This window comes from Chionomys nivalis, chromosome 19 (assembly GCF_950005125.1).
Source record: "Chionomys nivalis chromosome 19, mChiNiv1.1, whole genome shotgun sequence".
Classification (NCBI taxonomy): Eukaryota; Metazoa; Chordata; class Mammalia; order Rodentia; family Cricetidae; genus Chionomys; species Chionomys nivalis.
In genome coordinates, this window is record NC_080104.1 from 34,302,652 (window position 1) to 34,330,124 (window position 27,473).

At 44.0% G+C, this 27,473-nt stretch overlaps 1 protein-coding gene across 1 annotated transcript in view; it reads right to left on the bottom strand.

Annotated features, from left to right (window-relative positions):
• Window positions 1-373: 373 nt before the first annotated feature.
• Creg2 (cellular repressor of E1A stimulated genes 2) overlaps window positions 374-27,473 on the bottom strand; it is a 40,674-nt gene continuing 13,574 nt past the window's right edge. Inside the window, exons 3-4 of the mRNA XM_057751877.1 lie at window positions 8,264-8,377; window positions 374-6,937 (exon numbers count right to left, since the gene is read on the bottom strand). Coding sequence (XP_057607860.1) covers window positions 6,790-6,937; window positions 8,264-8,377 — 262 coding nt within the window. The 3' untranslated portion in view covers window positions 374-6,789. The remainder of the gene's footprint in view (window positions 6,938-8,263; window positions 8,378-27,473) is intronic.

Below are 27,473 nucleotides of genomic sequence, written 5' to 3' on the forward strand. Positions count from 1 at the left end.
GCACACACATGCACACACACACACAAACACACACACCCCTAAAAAATTAAAGTGGAGAGCATTTACGGAAAACATCTGACACTGGACTTCTGGTCTGCACATACAGGCACATACAAGCTTGCACACCTATATGCAAATGTACACACACTAACATGTCTACATGACTATATATAGAGTATCCCACATGCACACACACGATTAGAACAGCACAACTGGTAACTCCTTCAAGAATGGGAAACATAAAATGTGGCTACAGCAGCATTTCTTTCTAGTTATATATATATATTTTTTATTATTTGACAATTTAGTATGTGTTTACAAAGACATATTCCCTCCCCCCCCCCAGCTTTCTCCCCTTCATCTACCACCCTCCTAGGCCACCTCTCAATTTCATGCCCTCTTTTCTTTGTTTAGTTAAAAGGAAAGCCCCCTAAACCCATGTAGTGTTGCCTGTATGTTCATGTCTGTGGGTGCAAACAGTGGCCCATGCCCCCAAAAAGAATGGCGGTCAACTGCCCACAGCTCCTGTTAGGAATGGGTTCTCCAACAGTATTTACAGAATTTACAGCAGTACCTCTAAGTCAGCAAATAAAGTTTGTGTAACTCAGAGCCTTGTGAAATCATAGCAGCCAGGATCCACGGCAAGCCATGAGAGTTCAAGCTCACTGGGGGACTGCTTGAGCCTAGGGTTCAAGACCAGCCTGGGCAAGACAGCAAGCTCCGCTCAGTCTCAGCAAAAAAAAAAAAAAAGGTCCTAACAAAAGTCGCCTGCTCGTTCTTTCCTTTCTGCTGGACAGTCTTCAGCGGCTGCGTTGTAGTAGCCTCTGTTTTCTTAGGAATCTAATAATGTTAATTTATAACAGTTCATATAAAAGACTATGCACAAATATCCCGACACAGTTAGAATAGCACAGGCAAGCACAGAAACTGTATTGGGAATGAAACAGTTTTTGACAAAATGGGCAGGCATACCTAGTGTGAAGACAGACCACACTCCACATGCCTTACACAAGACAGGCAAACTATAACTGTCGTAACGAAGTTTCCCATAAGCAACTTGCTATTACAATCAAACAAACATCAATAAGGTATTCTAGAGAATTTTACCATCAATAAATACTTCACTGGTGACACCTATGTTATTAAAGATGAAATACAAGGCTTTGGGGACAATTTCAGGAACATTTTTCAATCCTAAAACAACATGGTCACCAAGAGTCGATATGTACCGTGTGGTCATTGACGGTAACGGAATTTCACAAAGCGCCAGCTCCATAGCTGTTGGAGGCCATGACAAACATATAGGGGTCTTGGTTTACTTTAGATGTCTCATTAGGAGAAAGCAAAGACCAGCCCCTCTTGGTAATTAGAAAATGGTTGCTGATAATATGGTGAAAGAACCTTATTTACAAACTCAGTTACTTATCACACTTACTCAGCAAGTATATATTAGAAACTTGAAGACATTCATCTCTCGTAAATGTCCCACAGAAAATCTGGACAGCACATCCATCCAATTTTCTTTGTCATGATGCTTGGAGTCACTCCCAGCCCTTCATGCTATAGAAGTGCTCCATTGGGCTCCACCCCAGCCCCGTCAGGTCCTTAGTAATTTCTGTTCAGCACTAAATTAAATACATTTAAAAAGCTTTTAAAAGAAGGGTTACACGGCTCTCACAAATATGTATATCAGTGATTAACAAAAGACATGTCTCCTTTCTGCTAGGTGTTGTTATGTCGCTCTTTGCTGTGTTCTTCATTCTGTTAGGAACTCGCAGGTGAGATGGCATAAAGAACTGATTTCAGCAAGTTTTCCATTAAATTCTCCCTTTGAGGCAACTGCAGATGCTGAGATAGTTGTAGATAATTAAGATTCAGATGCAGTTTTAAGAAATCATACAAAGAGGTCCCATGTTCATTTTACCCAGTTTCTCCAATTTAATATTGACTTAGGTCAAGCTATGGCTGCTTCCTCACCATAAGAATCTGTCATTATCCACTTACAGTCACGTTCAAATTCTGTTCTCCTGTCTCATTCTGTGCTCCTTCCAGAAAAATCACAGCATTCAAAATGTTACATGAATGGAATTAAATAAAGCGAATGCTCTACATGGCTTTTTAAATCACTTAGCATAATTTTCTGCAGATTCCTCAAGCTTCTGCTTGTATTAATAATTAGCTCCTTTATGTTACTGAGTAGTATTCTATGGTATAAATAATTCGCCACCAGATTAATGGGCATCTAGTTGATTTCAGGAGAGAGAGAGAGAGAGAGAAATTTGAGACAAGGTCTTTCTATGTAGCCCTGGCTGTCCTGAAACTTGCTATGTAGACCAAACTGGCCTTGATCTCACCAAGATCTGCCTGTCTCTACCTCCCGAGTGCTGGTATTAAAGATGTGTACCGCCATGCCCAGCTGATTCCAATTCCAGTTTTCTAATGTTGAATAATTCATGTGGAAGTGTTTTTGTTATTTTTTTCGTGTGTGTGTGCGTGTGTGTATTATGCAGCAGTGTGCATGAGGAGGTTAGAGGCCAACCTTGTGAAGCCAGTTCTCTCTTTTTACTGTTTTAGGTGGGTTTCAGGAATTGAATTCTGGTCAGCGGAGTTGCCTGGTAAGAGTCTTGCTGAACCATCCTCCTGGCTCTCTATTATGAAAGTCTTTGTGTGAATGAATATACGTTTTCATTTCTGTGGGACCAATTTTCAGTTTCTGGTTGGTAGACAGTCTCAAATTTAGTGTTTTAGGAAACAGCCAAGAGACTTTCCAGTCCCTGTTCCGTCTGATGTTCCCAGCACAGCATATATCACTATCTGTCTCCTTTACACCCTTCTTGACATTTGTATATATTCTCAATGCTAGCCCTTGGCCAGATGTGTAGTCTGCAGACATTAGCATATACTCTCAACACTAGGATTTTGCCAGATGTGTGGTCTGCAGACATTCTGCCACCATCATCTGTCTCTTCATCCTCTTAACAGAGTCCTTTGTATAACCCAACTTTTACATTTTAATAGGTCTAACTTATCAAAATTTCCTGTGATGGATTGCACTATTGTTATCAAGTACAAAAACACTCTGTTGAGCCCTTGTTCCTGAAGTTTTCTGATTCTTTCTATTGCATGGTAGTTTCACATTCATGTGCTTACACACATGAGCTCCATTGATTTAGTTTGTATGTAAGGTCTGAGGTTAGCCCAGGGCTCACTATGGTGTCCACATGCCCTATCACAAATGTTAAAGGCTGTCCTCGCATGTTAAACCTCTACCTTTGTAAAAAAAAAAAAATAATTCGGCCAGACAGTCATGGAGCACGCCTTTAATCCCAGTACTCAGGAGGCAGAGGCAGGTGAAGCTCTGTGAGTTCGAGTTCAGCCTGGTCTACAAGAGCTAGTTCCAAGACAGTCTCTAAAGCTACAGAGAAACCGTGTCTAGAAAAAACAAACAAACAAAAATTCAATGCACCACACTTGATCCATTTCTAGATTCTCTGTTTTGTCCCATGGATCCATGATTCTATTAAAAACAAACTGTCTTGAATAGTATTGATATACAATAGATCTTCCTCATTGGTTCGACGAATTTCTCCTACTTCTCTTTTTAAAAGAATTTTAAAAACTATTTCAAAGACTACACACCTTGGAATATGTAACTATCTGTGTGTGTGTGTGGTGCTTGGGATTAAACAGGGCTTTGTGCATGCTAGGCAAATGCTATGCCACTGAGCTATACTCCTATTTACAACACAACTTTTATAGTAAGCTTAGATATGTTTACCAAAATTTTGCTGGGGCTTTCATAGAAACGAATCCAACCCAGAGCCCAGTTAAGAAGAATTGATCTCAACTCTGCTTTGTGTCTTCTAATCCACGAACATGGTACATCTTACTCGTTTAAGTCTTTGATTACTTTTGTTAGCACTAAAAATATTTTTTCATCATATAGATTCCACACATAATTTGTTAACTTTATACCCCAAATAATTTAATTTTCTTTGGAGTGACACTTTTAATTTTGTCTGTTTTTTAACACATGGAAATTGGATTGAATTTTGTGTGCTGGTCTTGTCTCCTAAGACCTTCCTGTGTCCTTTAGGCTTGTTGACATTTTTTTTTCCAAAAATTTTATTTATTTATTCTGTATAAAATGTTCTGCCTGGGGCTGGAGAGATGGCTCAGTGGTTAAGAGCACTGCCTGCTCTTCCAAAGGTCCTGAGTTCAATTCCCAGCAACCACATGGTGGCTCACAACCATTTGTAAAGAGGTCTGGTGCCCTCTTCTGACCTTCAGGCATACACACAGACAAAATATTGTATACATAATAAATAAATAAATATTTAAAAAAAAATGTTCTGCCTGCACACTGGAGGAGGACATCAGATTTCATTATAGAAGGTTGTGAACCACCATGTGGTCGCTGGGAATTGAACTCAGGACCTCTGAAAGAGCAGCCAGGACCTCTGAGCCATCTTCCAACCTTGGCTTGTTGACTTTTAAAAAGTGGATTATTTGCAATTTTCTGTGTAGATAATCATGTCATTGAAAATAAGAATGTGTTGGGGCTGGAGAGATGGCTCAGCAGTTAAGAGCATTGCCTGCTCTTCTAAAGGTCCTGAGTTCAATTCCCAGCAACCACATGGTGGCTCACAACCATCTGTAATAAGGTCTGATGCTCTCTTCTGGCCTGCAGGCATACACACAGATAGAATATTGTATACATAACAAATGAATAAATAAATATTTAAAAAAATAAAATAAAAAACAAAAAAAAAGAAAATAAGAATGTGTTTTTTTTTCTTTCCACTTTGTATGCATTCAATTTTTCTTGCCTTATTGCTATTTCTAAAACTTCTAATTCAGTCCTGCACATTTCAATTCAGTGTAAATTCTGTTTCAAGCCCGTGAGCTTTCAATATTGTTCTTGCTGTCTGGTCTATTCAGAAGTCATTTCTTGTAGTCTTGATTTATGGTGTTTCTAAGTGGAACCTGCTCTTCAAAGCTTTGAAACACCATCCATAAAAAGAACCTGACCATACAGGCTAACAAACGAATATCAGTAATTCAGCCTGAGAAGCAGTGATACTTCAGGGATTGTTATTTGAGATTGATTTATGGAGTTCCTTTAACAGGTGTTTGCTCTTCTAGCACCCTTCCCCATATTATTCTAAATTGGGAGTAGCAATAATTTTAAACTTGAAATAAAAAATATCTTTAGCAAAGCTACCCTATGACTACACATTAGAAATAATGATTGTTGGGAACTCTTATGAGCTGGATTGAGTCAAATAAAAAAATTGTGCAGCTTACTAGGTTTCTAGTAAGGAGTACTTAAAAATATTTTGGCAACAGAAACTCTGTTTGTGTCTTATTTTGTTAAACAAAATTGCTTTGTTTTAATAATGTGTATATTTTCTACATTAGTGATGTAATTTTAAGTTATATAACATACCCGATCCACTAAAGAGAGTTTCTAGCCTTTATGGAAAGGTAGAAAGCATGAATTCTGTTAGATCCTTTCTGGCCTTGGTGGTGCATGCTTTGGTCCAATCAGGCCTCAGGTAAACACACAGTTTCAGTCTAGTGTCTTCTAAATGCCAGTAACTCTTGTAAATGATTTGTTGAAAAACTTCAAAGTGTGCTCCCTATGCCTGCACTCCTGACACCCTCAGCAGTGACAAGCGACCTCCAGGCAAGTTGGTCATTCTCCTTTATAATCACAATCCCAGCTGGATGACTACCTGTGTAACTCCTTCATTTTAAAACTGGAAAATGTGGAGGTAGCACCCCATCCTTTATGTGCAGTGAATCCAGGAATCTGAGCTGGGGATACCCACTGGACCTCTCTGAGCCTCAGCCTCCCTGTCTGAAGGGAACACTAAGGACACACATCTTCCTCGGTGGAACTTAACTGAGGCGACTTCTGTTGAGGGTCTGGCCCAGGGTTGGGCAGTGAGTAGACCCCCAGGGGAGGTCCTTCTCTTGCACATGGCCTTTGCTTTCTCTATTGACTCTCTCCCCTGCCTTCACTACATCATGTGGAAGGAGGCGCTTCTTATTTTGGATGTCGCATCTCATGAGTGGTAGAGGGGCACTTTCTACCAGAAATATTAACAGTGGGGACCTAGAAAGCACTATGCCATGGTTACCCCATTCTCGCTAATGGTCTGCCCATCCAGAACAGGGTGTGTGCAAAGCTTCACCTTCTTCCTCCACCTGCTATACTACAATGGGGGAAAAAGGCTCCCCAAGTGACCAATATGTTCTAGAAAATGCATCGGCAATTCTGTGACATCTAGTGAGTAACCTTCAGAGAGAAAACTTTCCACCTTTCCCTGAACCCACAGCAACACAATGTGGTGCACATTCAGCTCTTTGAATGCAATGAGCTTCCATTCAAAGCATCGCTTTCGGATAGTAAGTAACATGATGTTCTCATGATACAAGGCAATAACATGGTACATACGATCATTAATTTTTTTTGAAAGAAAGGATCAGCAACTACCACTTCCCTTTTGACCACCATGATTTCCAAATGTGTGTGTTTGGATTGAGTACAGCAGAAACAAAATCTTTCTATGTGAAGTGCCTGTACGAACGGTGGATCCACAAAGGACCACTCCAGTGAATCTGAAGTCTAGCCCAAGGTTCCCTGTTCATCCTCTCTCATTCTGCTGCAGGATGACAGGGCTGCTAGGCACCCTTCAACAGGGACACCAGTCGGTGACTGTCTGGCTTCTTCACTTCAAAGGTCTTCACTTTAATGCAAAGCCTAGGACTTTTGTGTTACCATCAGGCCTTTCTTGGGGCTGCTTTGAAGTATTCCTCCCTTGGGATGTTGGCTACACCCCCATACCACTTCTGAAGCCAGATGTGTTCTACCCACATCTTCATGAAGAACCATTCATACTGGCGGGGCCACTTTCTCATCCCTGGATGCCTGCAGAAGCAGAGGGAGAAGAACGTAGTGAAACAGTGCATCTCAGCCAGTCCCCGGGATCTCCCACCTCTAGGCCTGATTTGGGTTCAACACCCCCCAAAATACAGACACTGATGGGTTGGGAGCAGAGGCTGGGGGAGCCTTATCAAGGCAGGAAGCTATGGTCTCTCTACAGAGGGGCTAAAGAGCTCTATTCTGGAGCCAGGCTCTGAGGTGTGAATCCCAGTTCCATAGCGGATGAGTTCAGATGCTGATGCTGCGTCTATGGCTGTCTCCTCACCTGTCGTGTGGGTGAAGGTGATGATGATGCTCATCACAGGGCTGTATGGGGAGTGAGAAGGAAGTGCACAGCTCCCTAGCATTCAGTCCTAGCCAGTGCTCAGTGATGGCTGATGATTGCCAGTGGGAAGCATCAAGAAAGACCCTGTGTGTTTCTGTATAAAAAGTAACAGAATGGCAAGCCCGTGAATGCATCTCCTCCTGGAGAGATTTCCAATCCTGCAGGAAGCTGAGAGCCAGGCAGCGTGGACAGGGAGCTCTGTCTTCCTGTTGCTATACTGACACCTGCCTCCCAAATGCATGAGAATATCTTTGGAGGCAGGGGCTATAGTTGGTCTTTTTTTTTTCTTTGCAATTTTATAAAAATAAAATTTTTCTTCACATCTCAAGATGTTGTAAACATAAGTCAAGGACCAACAGCAAACTAGAAGGACACCTGTAACAAAACAAACGCCACCATGGTCTTGATAGAGATGTCGGAGCATGTCTGTGGCACTGGTGGGGCTAGGAAGGCTCAGTTGCTTTCATGGCAAGGCACACGTGGTTTTATCGCCAGTTTGAAAAGAGACAGGGCCATCTGGGAAGAGGAAACTTCCACGGAGAAAAATGCCTCCCTCAGATTGGCCTATGGGCAATTTCTTAATTAATAATTGATGCAGAAAGACCCAGCCCACTGTGGGTGGTGCCATCCCTATGCAGGTTGGTCCTGGGGAGTATAAAAGCCAACGGAGCAAGCCAGGAGGAGCGGGCCAGTAAACACCATTCCTCCACCATCTCTGACATCCACTTATTCTTGTCTATATCGGGACAAACAGGTTTGGTTTTTTTTTTTTTTATTTGTTTGCTTTTTTGTTTGTTTGGTTTTTTTTTTGCTGTATTTTTTTTTTTTTTATGATAAAGTCTCACTATGTAGCTTAGGCTAGCCTTGGGTTCACTCACTATGCAGTCCGGACTGGCTTAAAATTCTGAATCTTTCTGCCTTCCGAATGCCAGACATGCACCACCGTGCTTGGCTTCAGGGAGACCAATTTTAAAGCACCTCCATACCTTGAAAACATGGCTTGCTTGGCAAACTCTAACTCTCCTGGCAGTACTGTGATCATCCGGCCAGTGAGTGTTAACCGGGCACATCGAGGGTCTTCTGGGTCGACAATGTTTTTTCTGCAGAGGAAGAACATTGTTCATATTTTCAGACAATGGTGACACCAGAGCCTGAAATACCAAGGATTTTATCAAACATTTAAAATTGTCACATTGCTGATTGTACCACTGCAGATTTTTTATATTGTCTGTAACCCCTGTAACATTTTTTTCATTTTTTGTGCATATGTTAGACGCAACCAGGGTAATTACAGGACAGTTGAAGTACTCCAGTCTTGGGTCCACATGCCATGGGAATGGCAGTTTGTCATTGTTACTGTGGTAGCTTGGTCTTTGTGCTAAGGACTTGGTCACCAGCTTTGTGATACTGAGAAAAGATGGTGACATTGAGATGAGGATGGGAGGTTATCTGACATTGCGTGGTGACGGTGACATCGGGATGGGGAGGGGAGGGGATCTGACATTGTGTGGTGATGGTGACATCGGGATGGGGAGGGGATCTGACGTTTCAAGCTGATGTCCCCATTCACTTGTTATCCGACGGCTCAAGGTGTGACTCAGGAAACCCACAATCAGGAATTTCCTGACCGTATCTGAGGCTGGGGCACAGCTCCATCCTCATCGCTTGAGACAACCTACTTGAACTGTTATCTGTCTATCTGTTTACCTATTCTGACAGTGTTTGGGGACTTTCCTCCATTTTCCTGCTCTGCAGCTGACTCAATCAACATCATGGCCCCGTGGGCCAGCTCACCTGGGAGACCTGCAGTTTGGTGTCTCCAGCAACACTTTGATGGGTGCCTTTTTTTAAAAAAAAATATTAATTATGTATACAGTGTTCTCCCTGCATTTATCCCCGCAGGCCAGGAGACGGTGCCAGATCTTATTCCAGATGGTTAAGCCACCATGTGGTTGCTGGTGATTGAACTCAGGACTTCTGGAAGAACAATCAGTGCTTCTAACCTCTGAACCATCAGCCCCCTTGATGGCTATTTTTTATACTTTTGTTTATGTGTGCAAGTGTTTTGCCTGCATGATATCTATGCACCAGGTAACCAAGGAAACCAGAGGAGGGCATTGGATTGCTTAGAACTGGAGTTGCAGATGTTTACAAACCACTGTGTAGGTGCTGGGAACCAAACCTGGGTCCTCTGGAGGAACAGTCAGTGCTCTTAACCATTGAGCCATCTCTCTGGCTCTCTTTAACAGGTTTCTCAATATCTTACTGACTGACTGTAGTGATCCTATATCTTCCTGGGAGGCTACTTTAACCCTTAGCTGGCCATTCCGTAACCCACATATATTTTCTCATGCATATAGATAAATGTACTCACCGCTTGACATAGAAAGCAGGACCCGAGGCTTTCTAAACGAGCCTGGAATAAATGGACCCGTGCTTGCCAATCGCCAGTTATCAAGGGAAATTGGGATCGCTTGGGAAATTGCAGTCCAGGAAGGGAAGGTAACTTGTTGTTTATTGTGACATTGTGAAAAGATACAGGTATGTCCATTCATGTTCTGGTAGAGCATCTTCATGGTGCATTGTTCCCATCGTGACACCTTGTCTCCCAAATGAGCCATAAGACCCTAAGGAAGCATCTCAGCTTTCTATTGGTTTTCTGTGTCAGAGATGGCCATAAAGATATTCTCAGCTTGTGGTAAAATATAAAATAATAGAAATGGCTTAATTTAAGATGTAAGAGTTAGTTAATAAGAAGCTTGAGCTAATAGGCCAAAGAGTATATAATTAATCTTAAGCCTCAGAGTGGTTATTTCATAAGTGGCTTTGGAAACAAGTAGGTAGAAAAGAAAACAGTCCGGGGGACTAGCGGACGGAGAATACTTCTAGGTACATCTATATGCTTCACTTCTGGAGTTTTCATCAGGTACCAAAACTATGTTGTCAGCTGGGGACCAAGTTTTCAGACATGAGTCCATGGGGGAGTATTTTATATCTAAACCATGCCTTCTGCCTGGGCCCCAAAGACTCACAGTCATCTTCTGATAGCAATAAACATTTAGTCCATCTCCAGGATTTCCCCAAGTCTGAATGGTTCTAGCAGGGCTTAAAAGTTCAAACCCAAAGTTTCTTCTAAGACTCCAGACAAACAGAGCTGCAAGCCTCTATACATTCAAATGGCCAGTTACATACTTACAATGTACAATGGCGCAAAGTAAACATTCCTGCTTCAAACAGGAAGAGTCAGGGAGCAGAAAGGAAGGGGTGTAAGGAAGGTAAGACCAAAACCCAGCAAGGTAAACACCAAATCCTGCGGATCCACCTTCAGCTCCTAGGCGTGTGGTGGTGTGACGTCAGCTCCACTCGGCTGGTTTACCCTTCGCAGCCCTCTAGGCTGCTGTCCTATGCTGGCTCCCTTTGCTGCCTGTCATTTTCCACAGCAACTCCTTCACCCTCGGAGTTCCAACATCCACAGTGTCTATTGCACTTAGGGTCATCCTCAGGGCTTTATTCAGGTCTTTCTGGGGTTGCCGGATGAGATTCCAGCCCCATCGCATATCTTCTGGTCTTTTACACTTTCCTTAGAAACCTGGGTGTAAGCTTCCATGACTCCATCATTTTTGCATTTTGCATTAATGCAAAAATCAGGATGCCCACAGACAATGCCAAGTTCTACTATTAGATTAGCAGTAGACAGTTCTTGGACCCCATCTTGGTGGTCTCTGAGTGCCTATGTAGCTGCAGAGTGAAAGGAATTCTGGGAAAACAGCTTCGTGTGAGACCCTCTGTGAGCAGAAAGCCCCAGAGCCCTCTTCACCAAGCCAAGTCTTCTGAGCAAGTTTATTCTTTCACATCTTTAGACCCAAATTGGGTGGAGTTCGCCCAGTTCTCCAGATGCTCTCAGAACATCTTTTGCTGTTGTTCTGGCGTAAAGTAAGAAGTTTCTTTTTTTCTTGGCGTTAATCTGTTCTGTAATGCTGCCTCCCTTACACCCAAACTTGCAAAACACTTCTTTACTTGTCTAAACAGAAAATTTTCAAATATTTCTGATCTTTCTTTTTGCTCTCAAATCTCATTATAAATCATTATAAAAAAAAATCCAGAGAAACCCACTACACAGCCGAATGCTGAAAGACCTCCCCCAAAGTGTCAGGGAATAGACACAAGGGAGGCCAGAACTTTGTCACCAGGTAACACAGTCTCCAGTCAATTCTCAGTAGAGTACTTGCTCCCGCCTGAAGTCAAAAGCACACAGTTTTGCTGATGCAGCCTAGTCAGCCACAAAATCACGCACTCGATTCTGCCCACGGTGTTCTCTGGCTTCTCTGTACCGCGCTTCCAGACTTCTAGATTCCTCTAGCAGACCAGCTCTGAGAGCTCCTAAACCACTGGTCAGGCTTTACCATAAGTTTTCACGGAGCAAAACCAATTTAAAGGAGGGTGGGTGGATTTGCTTTGTCTCCTGGCTTCAGAGGTTATAACCCACTGTTCCTACTTCTATCGCTGTGGATCCAAAGGGAAGCTGGAGATCATGGCAGGGAGCTTCTGATGGAGCAAACAAGTTCACCATAAGATGAACAAGAGGAAGAGAGGACCAGGAGGAGAAGGCAGGGACAAGGTCCATCTTTCCAGGCCTTGACCCCAGTGACCAACTTGCTCCAGCCAGGCACACCTCCTGAACTTTCCATCTCATTCCGAAGCAGTGAAACTTTCTGGGGACCCAGCCTTTACCCATGTGGAGGATACTTCCCATCCAGACTATAATATATATGCAAAGCATAGGCTTGCCCTTTAAACACATAGAACGCTGAAGATTGATGTATCCACAGACTTGTACCCCAGTCTAACTGTAAATCACGTATGTAGCATGTGTGAGTCAGACTGGGTGATGAATGTCAGCGTCACATGGGATGGCAAAATTCCAACAGTTGGTATCACTATAAAAAAAGGGTACCAAGGCTAGAGGCCTTTCTCTGCCAGATAGTGAGCTCTGCAGAAGTCATCTATTAAAGTAGCTCGTGGGCTTTGGTATGAGAACAAAGGATAGACAAGAAGGCCTAGAAACAGACCTTTAATTTAGAAAACCAGATATTTGACAAAGACTGAAACAGAAACTAGCAGGTAATGTTTTATTTTTTAATAATTAGTGCCCAAAAGTTGACTAGATAGAAAAACAAAAATCGAGGTGCCGAGAAGTTTCATCGGGACGGAACCTTCATCTGGCGATGGATCGAGGTAGAGACAGAGTCTCAATTTGGAGCAACGGTCTGAGCTCTTAAGGTCCAAATGAGGAGCAGAAGGAGGGAGAACATGAGCAAAAAATCAGGACCACGAGGGATGCACCCACCCACTGTGACAGTGGAACTGATTTATTGGGAGCCCACCAAGGCCAGCTGGTCTGGGACTGAATAAGCATGGGTTGATTCCGGACTCTCTGAGCATGGCGGTCAATGAAGACTGATGAGAAGCCAAGGACAATGGCACTAGGTTTCGATCCTAATACATGAACTGGCTTTGTGGGAGCTTAGCCTGTTTGGACGCTCACCTTTCTGGACGTAGATAGAAGGACCTTGGTCTTCCCGCAGGGCAGGGAATTTGGACTGCTCTTCAGTATCGAGAGGGAGGGGGAATGGAGTGGGGGGAGGAGAAGAGGAGTGGGGATAGGGGGAGGGAAGTGGGGGGAGGGCAATATTTGGGAGGAGGGGAGGGAAATGGGAAATGGGGAGCAGGTGGAAATTTTAATTAAAAAAGAATAAAAATAAATAAATAAGTAAAAAAAAAAAACAAAAAACAAAAATCTTTAAAAATAAATCGTAATGAGCCAGTCATAGTGGCCCATGCCTTTAATCCCAGCACTCAGGAGTCGGAGGCAGGTGAAACTCTGCGGGTTTTAGGTCAGTCTGGTCTACAGAGTGAGCTGAGCACAGCTAGTGTTAAGTGGTGAGATCCTCCTCTCAGCAAATCCTCATGTCCCTCTGCACACAATTCAGTTCTAAACAGAATTGGGAAGCAGATCTTTACTGCATTTGAGATGAAATATGGGAACTATATTATGCTTGTAGCTTTAAATTGGAAAGGATTTCTTAAATAAGACAGGATGAATAGATCATATAGACTGAGTAGATTTTTTTAAAATATCAACTTTGGGGTTGAGGGGGTGGCTTAATGGGTAGGAGGACTTGTTGCACAAGCTAGAGGACCTGAATCAGATCCCAGCATCCATGTAAAAGCTGGGCATGGTCCTGCATTCCTGTAGGACTAGATGGCAGACACAGGTACATCCGAGGAGATGCATGGCCAGTCAGCCTAACTAAAATGGTGTGCTTCAGGGTCAGCAAGAGACCCTACCTCACAAGAGAAGGTAGAGAGCAATAGACTCTATTGAGTTATTGAGTAGAGGAAGACAATCCTTGTTCTTCTCGGGCCTCTGAATGAACATGCAGGGTTGCACACAACAACCACACATACACATGTGCATAACACACACACACACACACACACACACACACACACACACACAAACTTTTCCCATGACCAAGATCCACCTGCCTCAACCTCCTAAATGCTGGGATTAAAGACATCTGCCATTACACCTGGCTCATAACTAAATCTTTTTTAAAAGTCTATCCTTTGGGCTGCAGTGGTGGCACATGCCTTTAACGCAAGCACCTGGAGTGTAGAGGCAAGGTGATCTCTGCAGGTTTAAGGCTAGCCTGTACTAGGAAGGTCCAGACTATACCGAGCTATACAGGGAAACTCTGTCACAAAAAAACAAAACAAAACAAAATAAAATAAAAATCCATCCTTTGAGGGTGGGACTACTAAATTAAGCAAATAAAGACACACACAGGTTTATGACACCATAGCAATATAAATTCTGTAATCTTTACAGTTTCCAGTGATGTGGTTATCTATATGAATAGATTTTTTTTTGCTCATAGCTTTGCAAATCTAGATGGGTATCTAGGAATTGTGAGTGCAGCTTGCTAACAATGTATTTTGGACATCTGTTTCTGTGTGAACTATTTCAGTACATAGTTTCTATTCTCTGCGCAGTCTAGCTGGTATTGTTTATATTCACTCTGTAGGATGATGGGGCAGATGGCACCCAAGGAACCACATCTCAGATTGGCCATCCTCTGGCCCCATGCTCATGCACACATATATGTGTGCACCCACATCCCATGAACAAGTGCATTCTGACTGGGTTTAGCTACTTAAATGTGCTAAGTGGCCTGCCGACACATCGGCAGGACTTTCACACCACATGGTTGACTTTTCGGCCATCAGAAAGTCTCACTACCTCCAACAAAGCCAAGACTGAGTCCTAGATAATATTTAACAAGCACTGGATCACATCCTAGCACCCTTATTATCTTTGACAGGAGGTTGACCTCCTGTTCATACTCAAGCACAGGTGTCCAGAGATGGGGTGAAAGGTGCCGGTGCCAGTTTCAAGTTCTGCTGCCACTCTTAAGGAGAGAATAAGAAACTATGGCAGAAATCAGGAAACAGAAAACTCAACCAATGATGCCAGTACTAGCCTGGATGCAGCTCAGGTGGTCACTAGAGGGCAATCTATAGCCCTGAATGATTAGACTTAATTGACTAAACACAGTGAGTATCCCATTCAAGGAGTCAGAAGCAAAGCAAAGCAAAGCAAAGCAAAGCAAAGCAAAGCAAAGGAAAGGAAAGGAAAGGAAAGGAAAGGAAAGGAAAGGAAAGGAAAGGAAAGGAAAGGAAAGGAAAGGAAAGGAGGGAGGGAGGGAGGGAGGGAGGGGGGAGGAAGGGAGAAATGCAGATGCCAGCAGCATTGACACCAAGAAAGAACAGACATGTAACACAGCCCACAATGAATTCTTTGAAAACTGGCAAACTGTTAAGGAAAAGAAAAAGAAAGCAAAAATAGAATAAGAGATGAAAAGAGGAACGCGAAGTATGAACATCAATTCAGAAGGAGACCCTGATAAACATCTTCGTGTGAATAAATCTGAAGATTGGGATGAAAAAGAAAAAGATTTTTAAGGTATCTTGCCAAAGGATGCCATGTAATAATAGAGTCAGCTGAAGATATACTTAGAAGATTGTTATGGGGCTTAGTGATTTTTTAAACATTTATTTATTTATTATGTATACAATATTCTGTCTGTGTGTATGCCTTCAGGCCAGAAGAGGGCAGAAGACCCCATTACAGATGGTTGTGAGCCACCATGTGGTTGCTGGGAACTGAACTCAGGACCTTTGGAAGAGCAGGCAATGCTCTTAACCTCTGAGCCATCTCTCCAGCCCCCGGGGCTTAGTGATTTTATGTACTCATCATCTAAATAACCAATGACAGAAAATTTGACATTATGCTTGTGGTTGCAGAGATTTTTTTTTTTAAATTGCTTCATTGATTGAGCTCTCTTCTCAATTCCTTCTTTTCATTTTTTTTTTCCCGAATAGATAATAAAAAATGTCAGCACTTCTTTGAGCAATTCTCTAATAACCAATTTCTATGTTAGTGAAGGTTTTATTTTGGCCCATGGTCAGAGATCTTAGCCCATGACAGTCTGCTGCCACTGCTGTGGGCTTGAGTGACCCCATGTTACAGTGGAGGATTGTGCTACAGCAAGCCATTTACTTCATGGGGGAACAGGGAGCAGAGGTCAGCGGGAGAAGAGAGAGGGACCAGGAGCAAAGACATGTTCCCAGTGGCCCACTTCCTCCAACTAGGCATACCTCTTAAATTTTCCATCTTCTAGCCGGGTGATGGTGGCGCACACCTTTAATCCCAGCACTCGGGAGGCAGAGGCAGGCTGATCTCTGTGAGTTCGAAGCCAGCCTGGTCTACAAGAGCTAGTTCCAAGACAGATACCAAAGCTACAGAGAAACACTGTCTTGAAAAACATAAAACAAAAACAAAACAAAAAAATTCCATTTCCTAAAATAGCACAATTGCCTGGAAACCAAAGCCTTCATCAATGAGCCTATGGGAAACAATTCCTGTTCAAACCATCACATCCTTAAAGCAAACAGTTGAGACCTGTGCAACTATCTCCACAATCTAATTTATTTATTTATAAGATTTACTTATTTTATTTTATGTGAATGGGTGTTGTCTTAGTTAGGGTTTATATTGCTGTGAACAGACACCATGACATGGCACCTCTTAAAAAGAAAACCATTTCATCGAGGTGGCTACTTACAGTTCAGAGGTTTAGTCTGTTATCATCATGGCAGGGAACATGGCGGTGTGCAGGCAGACGTGGTGCTGGGGAAGGAGCTGTTACATGCTGAAATGCAGCAACAGGAAGTAGACTGGGTATGGCTTAAGCATATATGAGATTTCAAAGCCCACCTCCTAGTAACATACTTCCTCCAAGATGACACCTACTCCGACAAGGCCACATCAATGATGCCACTCCCTTTGGGGGGGCCATTTTCTTTCAAATCACCGCAGGTGTTTTACCTGTATGTATGTCTATGAATCAGCTATATGCCTGATACTACAGAAAGCAGAAGAGGGCATTGGCTCTCCTAGAACTGGAGTTACAGATAGTTGTGAGCCACCATGTAGGTACTGAAATTGGAACCCATGTTCTTTAGAAAAGCAGCCAGTCAGTGCTCCCAACTGCTGAGCCATCTTTAAGGCCTTGAAATCTATTTTTTAGATCCCTTGCATCCCCAAGGGCACAGCTGTGTCTATGGCAGATGCAGACTGCTGTTGTATTGAAGGAGATTAAATGAACAGGGTAGTGCATGATACACAATGTGGCCACGAATCGATGAACACAAAAAGTTGAAAGCGTTTCAGAAAATTCAGGTTTAAATGGAGACTGGCTGTGTTTGTTACAGATCTTCTTCCTGGAAATCCAGAAGCATATGGGAAAATATGCCTTATATCTTTACTATCTTTAATATGACCAAACATGGCGTCTTGGGTTTTATCATTAGGAGAATGAGAGTAGAGATGCCGAAGTCTGCTGATGCCACAGCAAAAGCTGGGCTCCATTTTAAACCTAGTCAGTTGTTTAGTTTTAAAGCCAGGTAGAATTACTTAGCATGGATATATTTTATACATCAGAGGTTGATTAATCCTCACAATAGCCATTTGTTGTTAGCAATACACCAAGAACAGCGACAGTGCTGTCAGGAGAGGAGTAACTTAGCTGGCTTGGGCTGTTCAAACCCAGCATAATCTGAGAAAGGTCCATCTTCAGGGGTTCTGACCCTTGAACAGGTCCTGCATGACAACTTCTGAGTCCTTTGGGTGTTCTGACTGAGGACCTTGGCCACACACAACATTTGGTCTCTTGGGAAGTTGAGGTCTAAGGAGCTGAGATCAGATACAGCTACTATGGCGTGCACAGGACCGGGTTATGCCCCAAACCCGGATTACCCGGGTCCAGAGGCTTGGCTGGCAACACTTTGCACACATTCCCATGCATCATTGCTTGGGAAATTGAATTTGCCCCATGCAAATGCCCCATGCTTGGCAGCTAGCTTATGTCTGATTTCTTGTGGCCTTCATGGCACACACCTTGTACCTTTGTTTATCTCATCCTGTGTCTTTTCAGTGAAGTCACCTGTGAGCTTTTGAGTTCTGTGAGTCCTTGTAATAAGTCATTGAGTCTGGGGGAGCCTTGGGGATCCTGACACACCTGACCAAGCAGACAACTCATCGTAACACTGAAGACAGATGTCATAAAGCAGCTGTCTGGAGGCATGACTCAGCACCACCACTTCCCGTTCATTAGGTTATGGGAAAGTCTTAAGAAAGATGCCTCTGCCAAGTTGTGTACATGTTTAGCATAGACTTAAGGAACTTGTCTTTACCTGCCTGGAAGCTTTTCTTTATCACACACCCTGCTGAGTCTTGACAAGAGAGGGTAATAGTTGGCCATGCCCACGTATTCAGACAAATTGCTGCACGGAAGAACACTGTGTTCTGTCCAAAAAGGTCTGTGGTGTTTTCAACATTGCAAAAGTCTAGTTGCTGAGTCGTGGATTTTTCTTGTGGGCTGAGACAAAGGAATCACTGAATGCAATCACAAGAAAAGTAGAATCTACTCGGCTCCAAAACAAACAAACCCTGAGTCACACAGGAGAAAATAAATACAATCAGCAAAGAAGTAACAATGTTGTATGCATTACAAAATACAAACAGGAAAGAAGAGATGACTTTTGGTGAGTTACACGTAATTAGAATTTGTCCCTGTGAGAATTGTCATCAGCTTTATTTGTTCACGATTAAAGCCAATTCCTTCAACAAAATCTCTCTTGGATGAAGCAATGGAATTAATAATAAATCATTGTATTTAAATGGGGAAACTTCTTTTCTTCTCTATTCACGTTGGTTATACAGAGTAGAAAAGAAATTATGTATTCTATGTAAGTACAGAAATTTCCATTTATACAATAGGAAGCCCAGCTTATCTTGGTATCAATCCCCTCCCCCAAGATAGACTGGCTAGTGAGCCCTCAGAGGAACTCACATTCTCGCCTCTGCAGTGTGTGGATATGCTACCTTAGATGACAACACAGAATTGAGGTCGGTAATCACCTGTCTTTGAATAGGGAGGTTTTCCTGGGCTGTGGCTAGGTCCAAGATAATCATAAGGGCTCTGTTATTCTTTCTTTTTAGTATTGAATTACAGACATAGAGGCTCACGGCCTAACCTAGGCAGGTCTTGAACTTTCAATCCTCCTACCACAGCTTTCTGAGTACTTGGGTTAAAACAAGAGGCTACCACACCTGGTTACAATTTCAAAGGAGGAGAAGCAGGCAAAAGGAAGTGTTGCAGGGCTAGGATGTGAGAAAGGCTCAGTTGGCATTCCTGCCTCTAGTATGGCAGAGGACACAAGTCATAGAAGCCAGAAAAGCTAAGAGAGTGGCTGTTCCCCTAGAGCCTTCAGAGAGGAACAGAGCCCTGAAAAAGGCCCAGACCTTAGTCCAAAGAGACCCGCTGCTGGTTTCTGACAAAACCATGATATAAGAAATCTTGGGTGCTCAATGCAACGTCCATCAAAATCCCAGCAAAATTCTTCACAGACCTCGAAAGAACGGTACTCAACTTCATATGGAAAAGCAAAAAACTCAGGATAGCCTAAACCATCCTATACAATAAAAGAACTTCTGGAGGCATCACAATCCCTGACTTCAAACTCTACTCAGAGCTACAGTACTGAAAACAGCCTGGTACTAGCATAAGAACACACAAGAGAACCAATGGAACCAAACCGAAGACCCAGATATTAATCCACAAACCTTCAAGCTCCTGATTTTTGAGAAAGAAGCAAAAAAATACCAAATGGGAAAAAGAAAGCATATTTAACAAATGGTGCTGGCATAACTGGATATCAACATGTAGAAGGATGAAAATAGATCTATATCTATTACCATGCACAAAACTCAAGTCCAAATGGATCAAAGACCTCAACATAAAGTCAGCCACACTGAACCTCATAGAAGAGAAAGTGGGAAGTACACTTGAATGCATTGGCACAGGAGACCACTTCCTAAATATAACCCTAGTAGCACAGACACTGAGAGAAACAGCCCATGCTGTGGGTAAGGAATTGGCAGACTCCGTGCATGGGAGCACCTTGCAGGGGTGCGGGGGTTACTCTTCCAAGCATGGTTCTACGTTAGTAGAAACGAGGAAAGTTGCTCAGAGGGAGGGTCTGGGTGTGTTGTATTTGCTAACATGTCTGTGATGTAGTCCTGGGTGTAAGCCTGAGAACATGTGTGTAGGAGGGGATATATAATGGATAGACATGATACTAAATGTGAGAGTTAGAGGGAGCTATGAGTTCTCTGTGGTTTCGCTTTTGTCTTGGGGATAACCTAGAAAAAGACATACTTTGTCTTTGCTGGCCTGGCCTTGCAGACATCTGCAGAAGGTGCTTATGTCATTCCTAAGACTGCCTTTACCCAGGCTGGCTGCTTTTAGTTAACGTGTAATACCCTTGTTGAACTATGCTGTCCTTGAGACCCTAGCAAAGGACATACCAACTGCAGGCTGGGGATCACACCCACTCCCTCTGCTCCATTCTTTTAGGGGAACAGTTAAAGAATGTGCTTGTTTTATTTTAGTGTAGTTTAACTTTGTGGCATGCCCACACAATGCTTCATCCTGTCCTGGTTAGCGTCAGGTCCAGAAGAAACTCTATCTCCCCAAAGTCTAGTGGCTAGACAAAAGTCAGCATTCATCAGGAACTTGTGAAGCTGGTTGCCCTCTACCAAAGGAACCATTTCTCTCTTCACTTCCAGAAGGGACAGATGGCTTACTAGCTTACCAAAGTACATGCTGGTCTTTAGACACAGTGTCACAACAGAGGCAGAGACACTTTATTCAGTGATGTAGCCACCAGTATGTTGCCCATAGCTCCTATAAATAACCATTCCCTGGTGCTCTTGGAAGTGGAAGGGGATCTAGCTGGGAAGGGGACGGTGGTTAACACAAATGGTAGGGGACACGAGAGGGTGATGCAGAGGAGGTGAATATGATAAAAATACATTATGGACATGCATACATGTAATAATAAAATCCATTCTCATGTATAATTAATATATTAATAAAAACTTCTTAAAATGAGATTTTTCTCTTTAAGAAGGTTGATTTACAAAATACTTGAGCTCCAGGAAACTGACTAATGCCGCGCCCCCGTGTTTGCGCTCTGTGGTTATTACCCAGTTACCAAGCTTCGGGTGAGGGGCTGAAGGTTAAAATACACAAACACACACAAACAGAGGGACAGCAACACGGGTCATTCTTGAATTCCCCAAGAATGCCCCTTTATTGTGTTCAGGGGCAGATTATATAGAGATAGCCACGCCCCAACCAAACCCACCAGAAACCACTCTCCTGCCATCAGGAACCCCTGAAGGTCTCGTGCTCAGAGCAGCTGTAGGCACTCAGATCAGGGGATTACAAGAAATTTAGGATCTGGGGTCTCACTGCTCCCAACAGACTAAAATGGAAGCCTGTTAAAGTTCCCCTAATTGTCCTGGGGAATGGGAAGGAAGGCTGGCTTTTTGAGATGGGTCCTTCCCTGTAGGTGGTCATCTCTCAATAACCTGAGAAGGAGTCACTCCTAAGTCACTTGTATAGCCCGCAGACCCCTCCCAGTCTCTGGCTTTTCCACCTCTGAACATTTGTCCATATCTTCAGGCTCTTGCTGTGCTTTCCAGAGCTCGGTTCGCAGTTCCCATCTGTGAATTCCCTGTGTCTCTTAGAGAGAAATTGGAGTGGTTTGAAAACTTGGCACACGGAGTCAAAGGAAATGGTGCTTCCTTAGATTTCCTTATTTGTCTGGGACTAGAAACATTTCTCCTTCTCAGATCTTGAGATGCAATAGACGTTGGTCAGCCACACACAACAGGGCCAGACAGGAAAACTTGGAAGGAGAGCCACTCCTGGGCAGAACGGTGCAACCATTCCATTGTGAGCGGCAAGTCACTATCTGAATGAAGATCTCCATTCTCCATGCTTCCCTTCGCAACTGCTCTCATTCCAGTATGATGGGAATATGGCAAGATTTACCTTCACCAACTATATATTATATGTATTAGAACCATACATACATCAGCATACATACATACACACATGTGTGCATACACATATATTATGTATCTATATCTATACCATGTGTGAAAGAAAATTTTCCCTAAAAACAGGGCCCGAAAGCATGGTTCTAGGAAGTCAGGCTCGTGGAATTCCGATGAACAGCTAACCCCCACCACATACCCAGAAGTCTAGAAACTGCAAAAACCTCACAGCTTAATTTAGTGCCCATCCCACAGTTTTGAAGCCATGCCCTCCCCACTCTCTGCCCGCATTTATGAAAACTGCTCTCAGGCTCTGGGCATCATGTTCCCCTGCGCCGGGGGCCCTGAGGCTCCCCTCTCAGACAGCAAATGTCGGCCCTTGCCATTGGGGTCGACCTGAATTTTTATTCTTTCATTTCCCTCTGTCAGTTTCTCTCTCACAATGTGTGTGGAAGAGATAAGTGTGCTTGTGTGTGCCTTTAGGCTTGTGCATGTGTGTGCACGTGTATGTGTATGTGGAGGCCCAGGGGTTGGTGTCAGCAGTCTCATTGATCCATCTCCAATCAACCAAACTCAGAGCTCACCGATATGGCTAGTCTCACTAGCCAGCGGAGAGATTGCCTGTTTCCTTCTTCTGAAGCTGGAAATACAGGTAAGCTGCTATGACTAACGGCTATGAGTTCTGGGAATCCAATTTACATGGCACGTACTCTCATGGCTGGGCCATTTCCTTAGTCCAATATTCCCACTCCTATATTTTAAAACATCTAGACTATAAGTAAGCACAATCGTGACACCCCCAAAATACCAGATGGAGGCACTGCATACATTAGCATGAATTATCACGTGTCTGTCCTCATTGGCGAGCACATTTAAACTAGCACAGCCATCTTCCTTGGGTTCAATTAACAGCTCCTCCAGAGAGGTCCATATCCCAGCCCCCAGAATTGCATGCTGCATCTGATTCCACAGATGTGAGTGGGTTCCACATCTGGAGAGGGAATGATGACCCTGTATGAGCCCACAGGTAAAGTGTAATCAGATGGATCTTTACAGTAGGGGTCAGAGTTTAATGTGGGAGGATCAGGAATGACAGAAGCAAGGAATGCAGTGGTGAAAGCGTGGGGCTCCGAGCAGAGGACTGTGTGTGTTCTCTGCTCTGAGCAAAGCAGGGAAGTGAATTCTCCCTTGGAACCACCAGAGGGAATCCCAAGGCCTCCTTGATTTTAGCCTTGTAAGACTCACTGTAGACTTGGGTGATCTCGAGTAGAATAGATCTGCTATTTAAAGCCCCAACCAAACTAGCAACATTTAACTCACAACAGAAAATGAATCCAAGGGCTGGAGAGATGGCTCAGAGGTTAAGAGCATTGCCTGCTCTACCAAAGGTCATGAGTTCAATTCCCAGCAACCACATGGTGGCTCACAACCATCTGTAATGGGGTCTGGTGCCCTCTTCTGGCCAGCAGGCATACACACAGACAGAATATTGTATAATAAATAAATAAATAAATAAATAAATATTTAAGCTGGGTGGTGGTGACGCACGCCTTTAATCCCAGCACTCGGGAGGCAGAGGCAGGCGGATATCGGTGAGTTCGAGGCCAGCCTGGCCTACAAAGGGAATTCCAGGATAGGCTCCAAAGCTACAGAGAAACCCTGTCTCGAAAAACCAAAAAAAAAAAAAGAAAAGAAAAGAAAATGAATCCACCATTCCTCGATGGCCATTCCCCCAAATCCCATATACTCAACCAATAATCACCAGATCCCACTTTCTGCTAAAGGCTCTGAGCAAGTTGTGGTGACCCTGGAGAGGCAGAAGGACACAGCTCCAGAGGCAGGACACAGTCCCAGGCCTCCTGAAGCTTGCAGCCCAGCAGGAAAGTGTGGCGAGGAGCTTGCTACACAATTAATGGTGGTTTACTTTCTAGGTCCTGCTTGTGTTCTGGGGGCTAAGGACAGTTGAATACTGGGAAATTATTTCAAATTAGATGAGGTGGGGATAGGAAGGGTGGTAAAAAGGAAGTGTCCCCTGCAATGACAGAGACGGCCACCTGTTCTACCACCTGCAGACACCAAGAGAAGTTGCCATCTGTGAAGGAGGAAGTTACTGAATGTGCCTTGTCCTTGGGCTTCTTGACTCCAGAGCGGTGAGAAATAAATACCTGTTGTTTACAGACTAATTCAGTTCATGGTAAATGCCTGTTGCTTACAGATGAATTCAGTTCATGGTAAATGCCTGTTGATGAGCCGTGGTCTATGGTGGATATCTGCTGTGTGGGGTATGCTGCTCTGGGTCTAGTCCTGTTACAGCAACTGAAGGGGTCCTGTTGTCACTGAGACCAAGAAAAGGCAAAAGGGAGAGTGATGTTAGACTACACATGTGGATCACTTAGGTCTTAAAGGGCATGGTAAAACATTTTATATTTGAGGCCACCCTGGGCTCCAGGACAGGCTCCAAAGCAACACAGAGAAGCCCTGTCTTGAAAAACCAAAAAAAAAAAAAAAAAAAAAAATGAGTTTCCTATTTTAAAAGGTTCATTTTTCTTATTTTAAATTATGTTTACACGTGTATATTCGTGTGTGGTTGTGTACACGTGAGGGCAGGTGCTCCTGGAGGCCAGAGGCATCCGATCCCTCAGTCGCCTGACGTGGGTGCTGGGAACTGAACTCAGGTCCTCTAGAAGAGCAATTCCAGTATGTACTCTTGACCGCTGAGTCATCTCTCCTGCCCAAGAGTTTTAACTTTTATCCTGAATGAGAGAGTAATGAGCAATCTTAAGCAGGCTGGGAGAATGATGAGACAGCCATTATGAGCTGACCTCTGACTTCAGGATGGAGAAAGGGTTTAGAAAAGGGGTCAGTTTGGGATCCAGGGAGACCGTGTGAAAGGACTAGAGTGACAATGGGGTCTTGGTGCAGAGGAACAAGGAGAAGTCTCAGGTGAGTGGGGGCTATCCTGCTACAGCTATAAAAGGGAGAAGCAGCTAAGAGCACCACATGGGCCTCTTCTCAGAATACCGGAGAGGTTGGGGACCACAGCAGAAGAGCGCTCTGGGGATCTAAGAGGATCCTTGAAGTGTCCAGGAAGCAGATGGATTTGGGGTCTAGAGATCAGATGGGAGGTCTTGACCGAGAATAAAAATTTAGAAGCCACTGGCACAAGTAGAAAGTTGTTTGCGGTGGTAGGACAGAATGGGGAGAGAAGGAGGATGAGAGAGTACCAGCCATCTCCAGGCTGATGTGGGCAGAGTCTGCTGGCCTGATCTCTCTGTGTGTATTTACAACGAGCCTCGTGAATTACCTTGACTTCACTATGAGTCATGGGCTGGAGATAATATACAAACAGCATAAATCTGCCTACAAAACAGTGTAGCAACCTAGTCTTTTCTTTTTGAAACTCAGGTGGTCCCCTCCTGCTGTTTCAAGGATTCTGCTTAAGATTGTGAGTGTTAGCTGTTCACTTGAGGAAATCTAGAACTCTCTGGAAGATGAATGTGGCTGTGAGGGATTTTTTTTTTTAATTTTATGTACATTGGTGTTTTGCCTGTTTGTATGTCTTTGTGAGGGTTTCAGATCTTGGAGTTACAGACAGATGTGCGCTGCCATGTGGGTGCTGGGAACTGAACCTGAGTCCTCTGAAAGAGCAGTCAGTGCTCTCAACCTCTGAGCCATCTCTGCAGCCCTGTGAAGAATTCTCTTAATTGGGTTAACTGAGATGAGACTGTCCATCCTGCATGCCGATGGCACCACTCCAGGGGCCAGGCCCTGGAATGAATGAAAAAGAGACTGAGCACTGGCATGCATGCTTGAATTCATCGTTCTCCACGCTTGAGTATAGATGCGCTATGACGGCTTCAAGTTCCTGCTGCCTTGACCTCCCCACAATGACGGACAGAAACCTGGAGTTGTGAGACCAGCAAACCCTTCCTCTCTCAAGCCGTTTTTGTGAGGGCATTTTTATCCCAGCTGAAAAGGAAACCAAGATGAGCTACGTGAAGAGGCGGTGTGCAGGGGCGGCAGGTAGATGGGAGAGTCGGGTCATCTGGAATTGAACCCCAGGCCCATTAGAATCTGGGTGTGTGGATCCTCGTGCAAGCTGTTCACACCTGTAATGCTTCAGTTTCCTTATTTGTTGAGACAAACCATAGCACCTCTGTCATGAGCTCCCTGAGCACTTTGTATATCACTTGTGTCAAGTGATCCTTAAAGTTACCCTTAAAGTTACACAGAGTAAACAGGGCTATGCTGACTCATTTCTCCTGCTTCTGCCGTCCTCAGTCCTGCAGGGAGGCAACATCTGCCAATGACAATCACTACCATTTGTTAGTGCTGAGCAAGGGACCACACACTGAGACAGTTCATCCCCACAGCAGCCTGACAGCCACCGTGAGTCCTATTTTAGGGTACAGGAAATTGAGAAGCAGACATATTGAGGTACTTAAAGCAAGGCCGACATCAATTGGAAGACAACACACAGATCCATCATCTGCAAATCAGAAGCTCTTTCATCTTCCACAGTCAATTCTCAAATATAAGGGTGCATCATCGGGGCTCCCTGGCTGCCCTCTGAAGACTCCTTCATCAGAGACTGTTGGAGTCTGTAACAGACATCTATGAGTGGGCAAAGTAACCTCTGGTCTCAGCTCAGTTTCTGCTGTGGTCCAACAAGGTGGTCCCAGAAGCAACACTGATGGGGTCAGGACTGGTCTCCATCCTGTTCCTACAGCTGGTCCTAACTGGGCATTTGGATCGAAACTGGGGAACTCCAAGCTCAATTTTAGGGCCACGCTGATGCTTCACCCTCAAAACCACTGACCAGTGATTCCCTACCTGTCTGACTTCCTGGAGCCAGCACAAACCCTGACTGGACACCATCATGGCAGCACTCCAGAGACACCTTCTAGTGCTCACCCATTCGACCAACACTGTCCTAGGCAGGGAAGGTCTGGCTGCTGAGTCCTGGCCACTTCTTGTCACCTATGGCTCCTAAGTCTCTCTTAGAATCAGAGCAGTACCCCAAGAAGGCACACTTAGACCCACAGAGCTTTCGGGGTGACTTTCCTCTCAACTTTATTCTGCATTGCAGTACACCAGGATTGTTCCTGTTCTAACATGTTTGGCATAGGCATCTTCTAACGATTATCTGAATGGCTCACTTAGCTACAAATTCTACTGTCCACCTTGCTGAGAGACGAGCAGCGCAGGCATGGAAAGGAAACTGTCTGCTATGTTAAAGGAACGAAGGCAGTTTTAGTCTCTGTCTTTTAAAACCAGTGAAGGTGCCTCTGTCTCCTGAGACCGCAAGGCCTTCGTGCATTCCAAGCAAGTGCTCTACCATTGAGTGACACCTAGTCCTGAGTCTGTGGATCTGAGCCTGCTTATTTCAAAGCACTTGGCATTCCAAAGTCTTATGCTTTGGGGTATCGTGTCAGAGTTTTATCGCTGCTCATTTGCCCTGCTGCAGAGAAGCATGGGTTTAACTCCCAGGAGGTTCCTTACACATGAGTGTGCGTCAGATCCTGCTACACCGAGTCAGCTCGTCGGTAACAAGCAGTCAGGGAGCAGTCAGTCTCGTTAAATCCTATCCATGCATGACAAGCATACAGTAAGTGCCCAATAATCATCATTTGAAGGAAAAAGACACTGTTTCAATCATAATA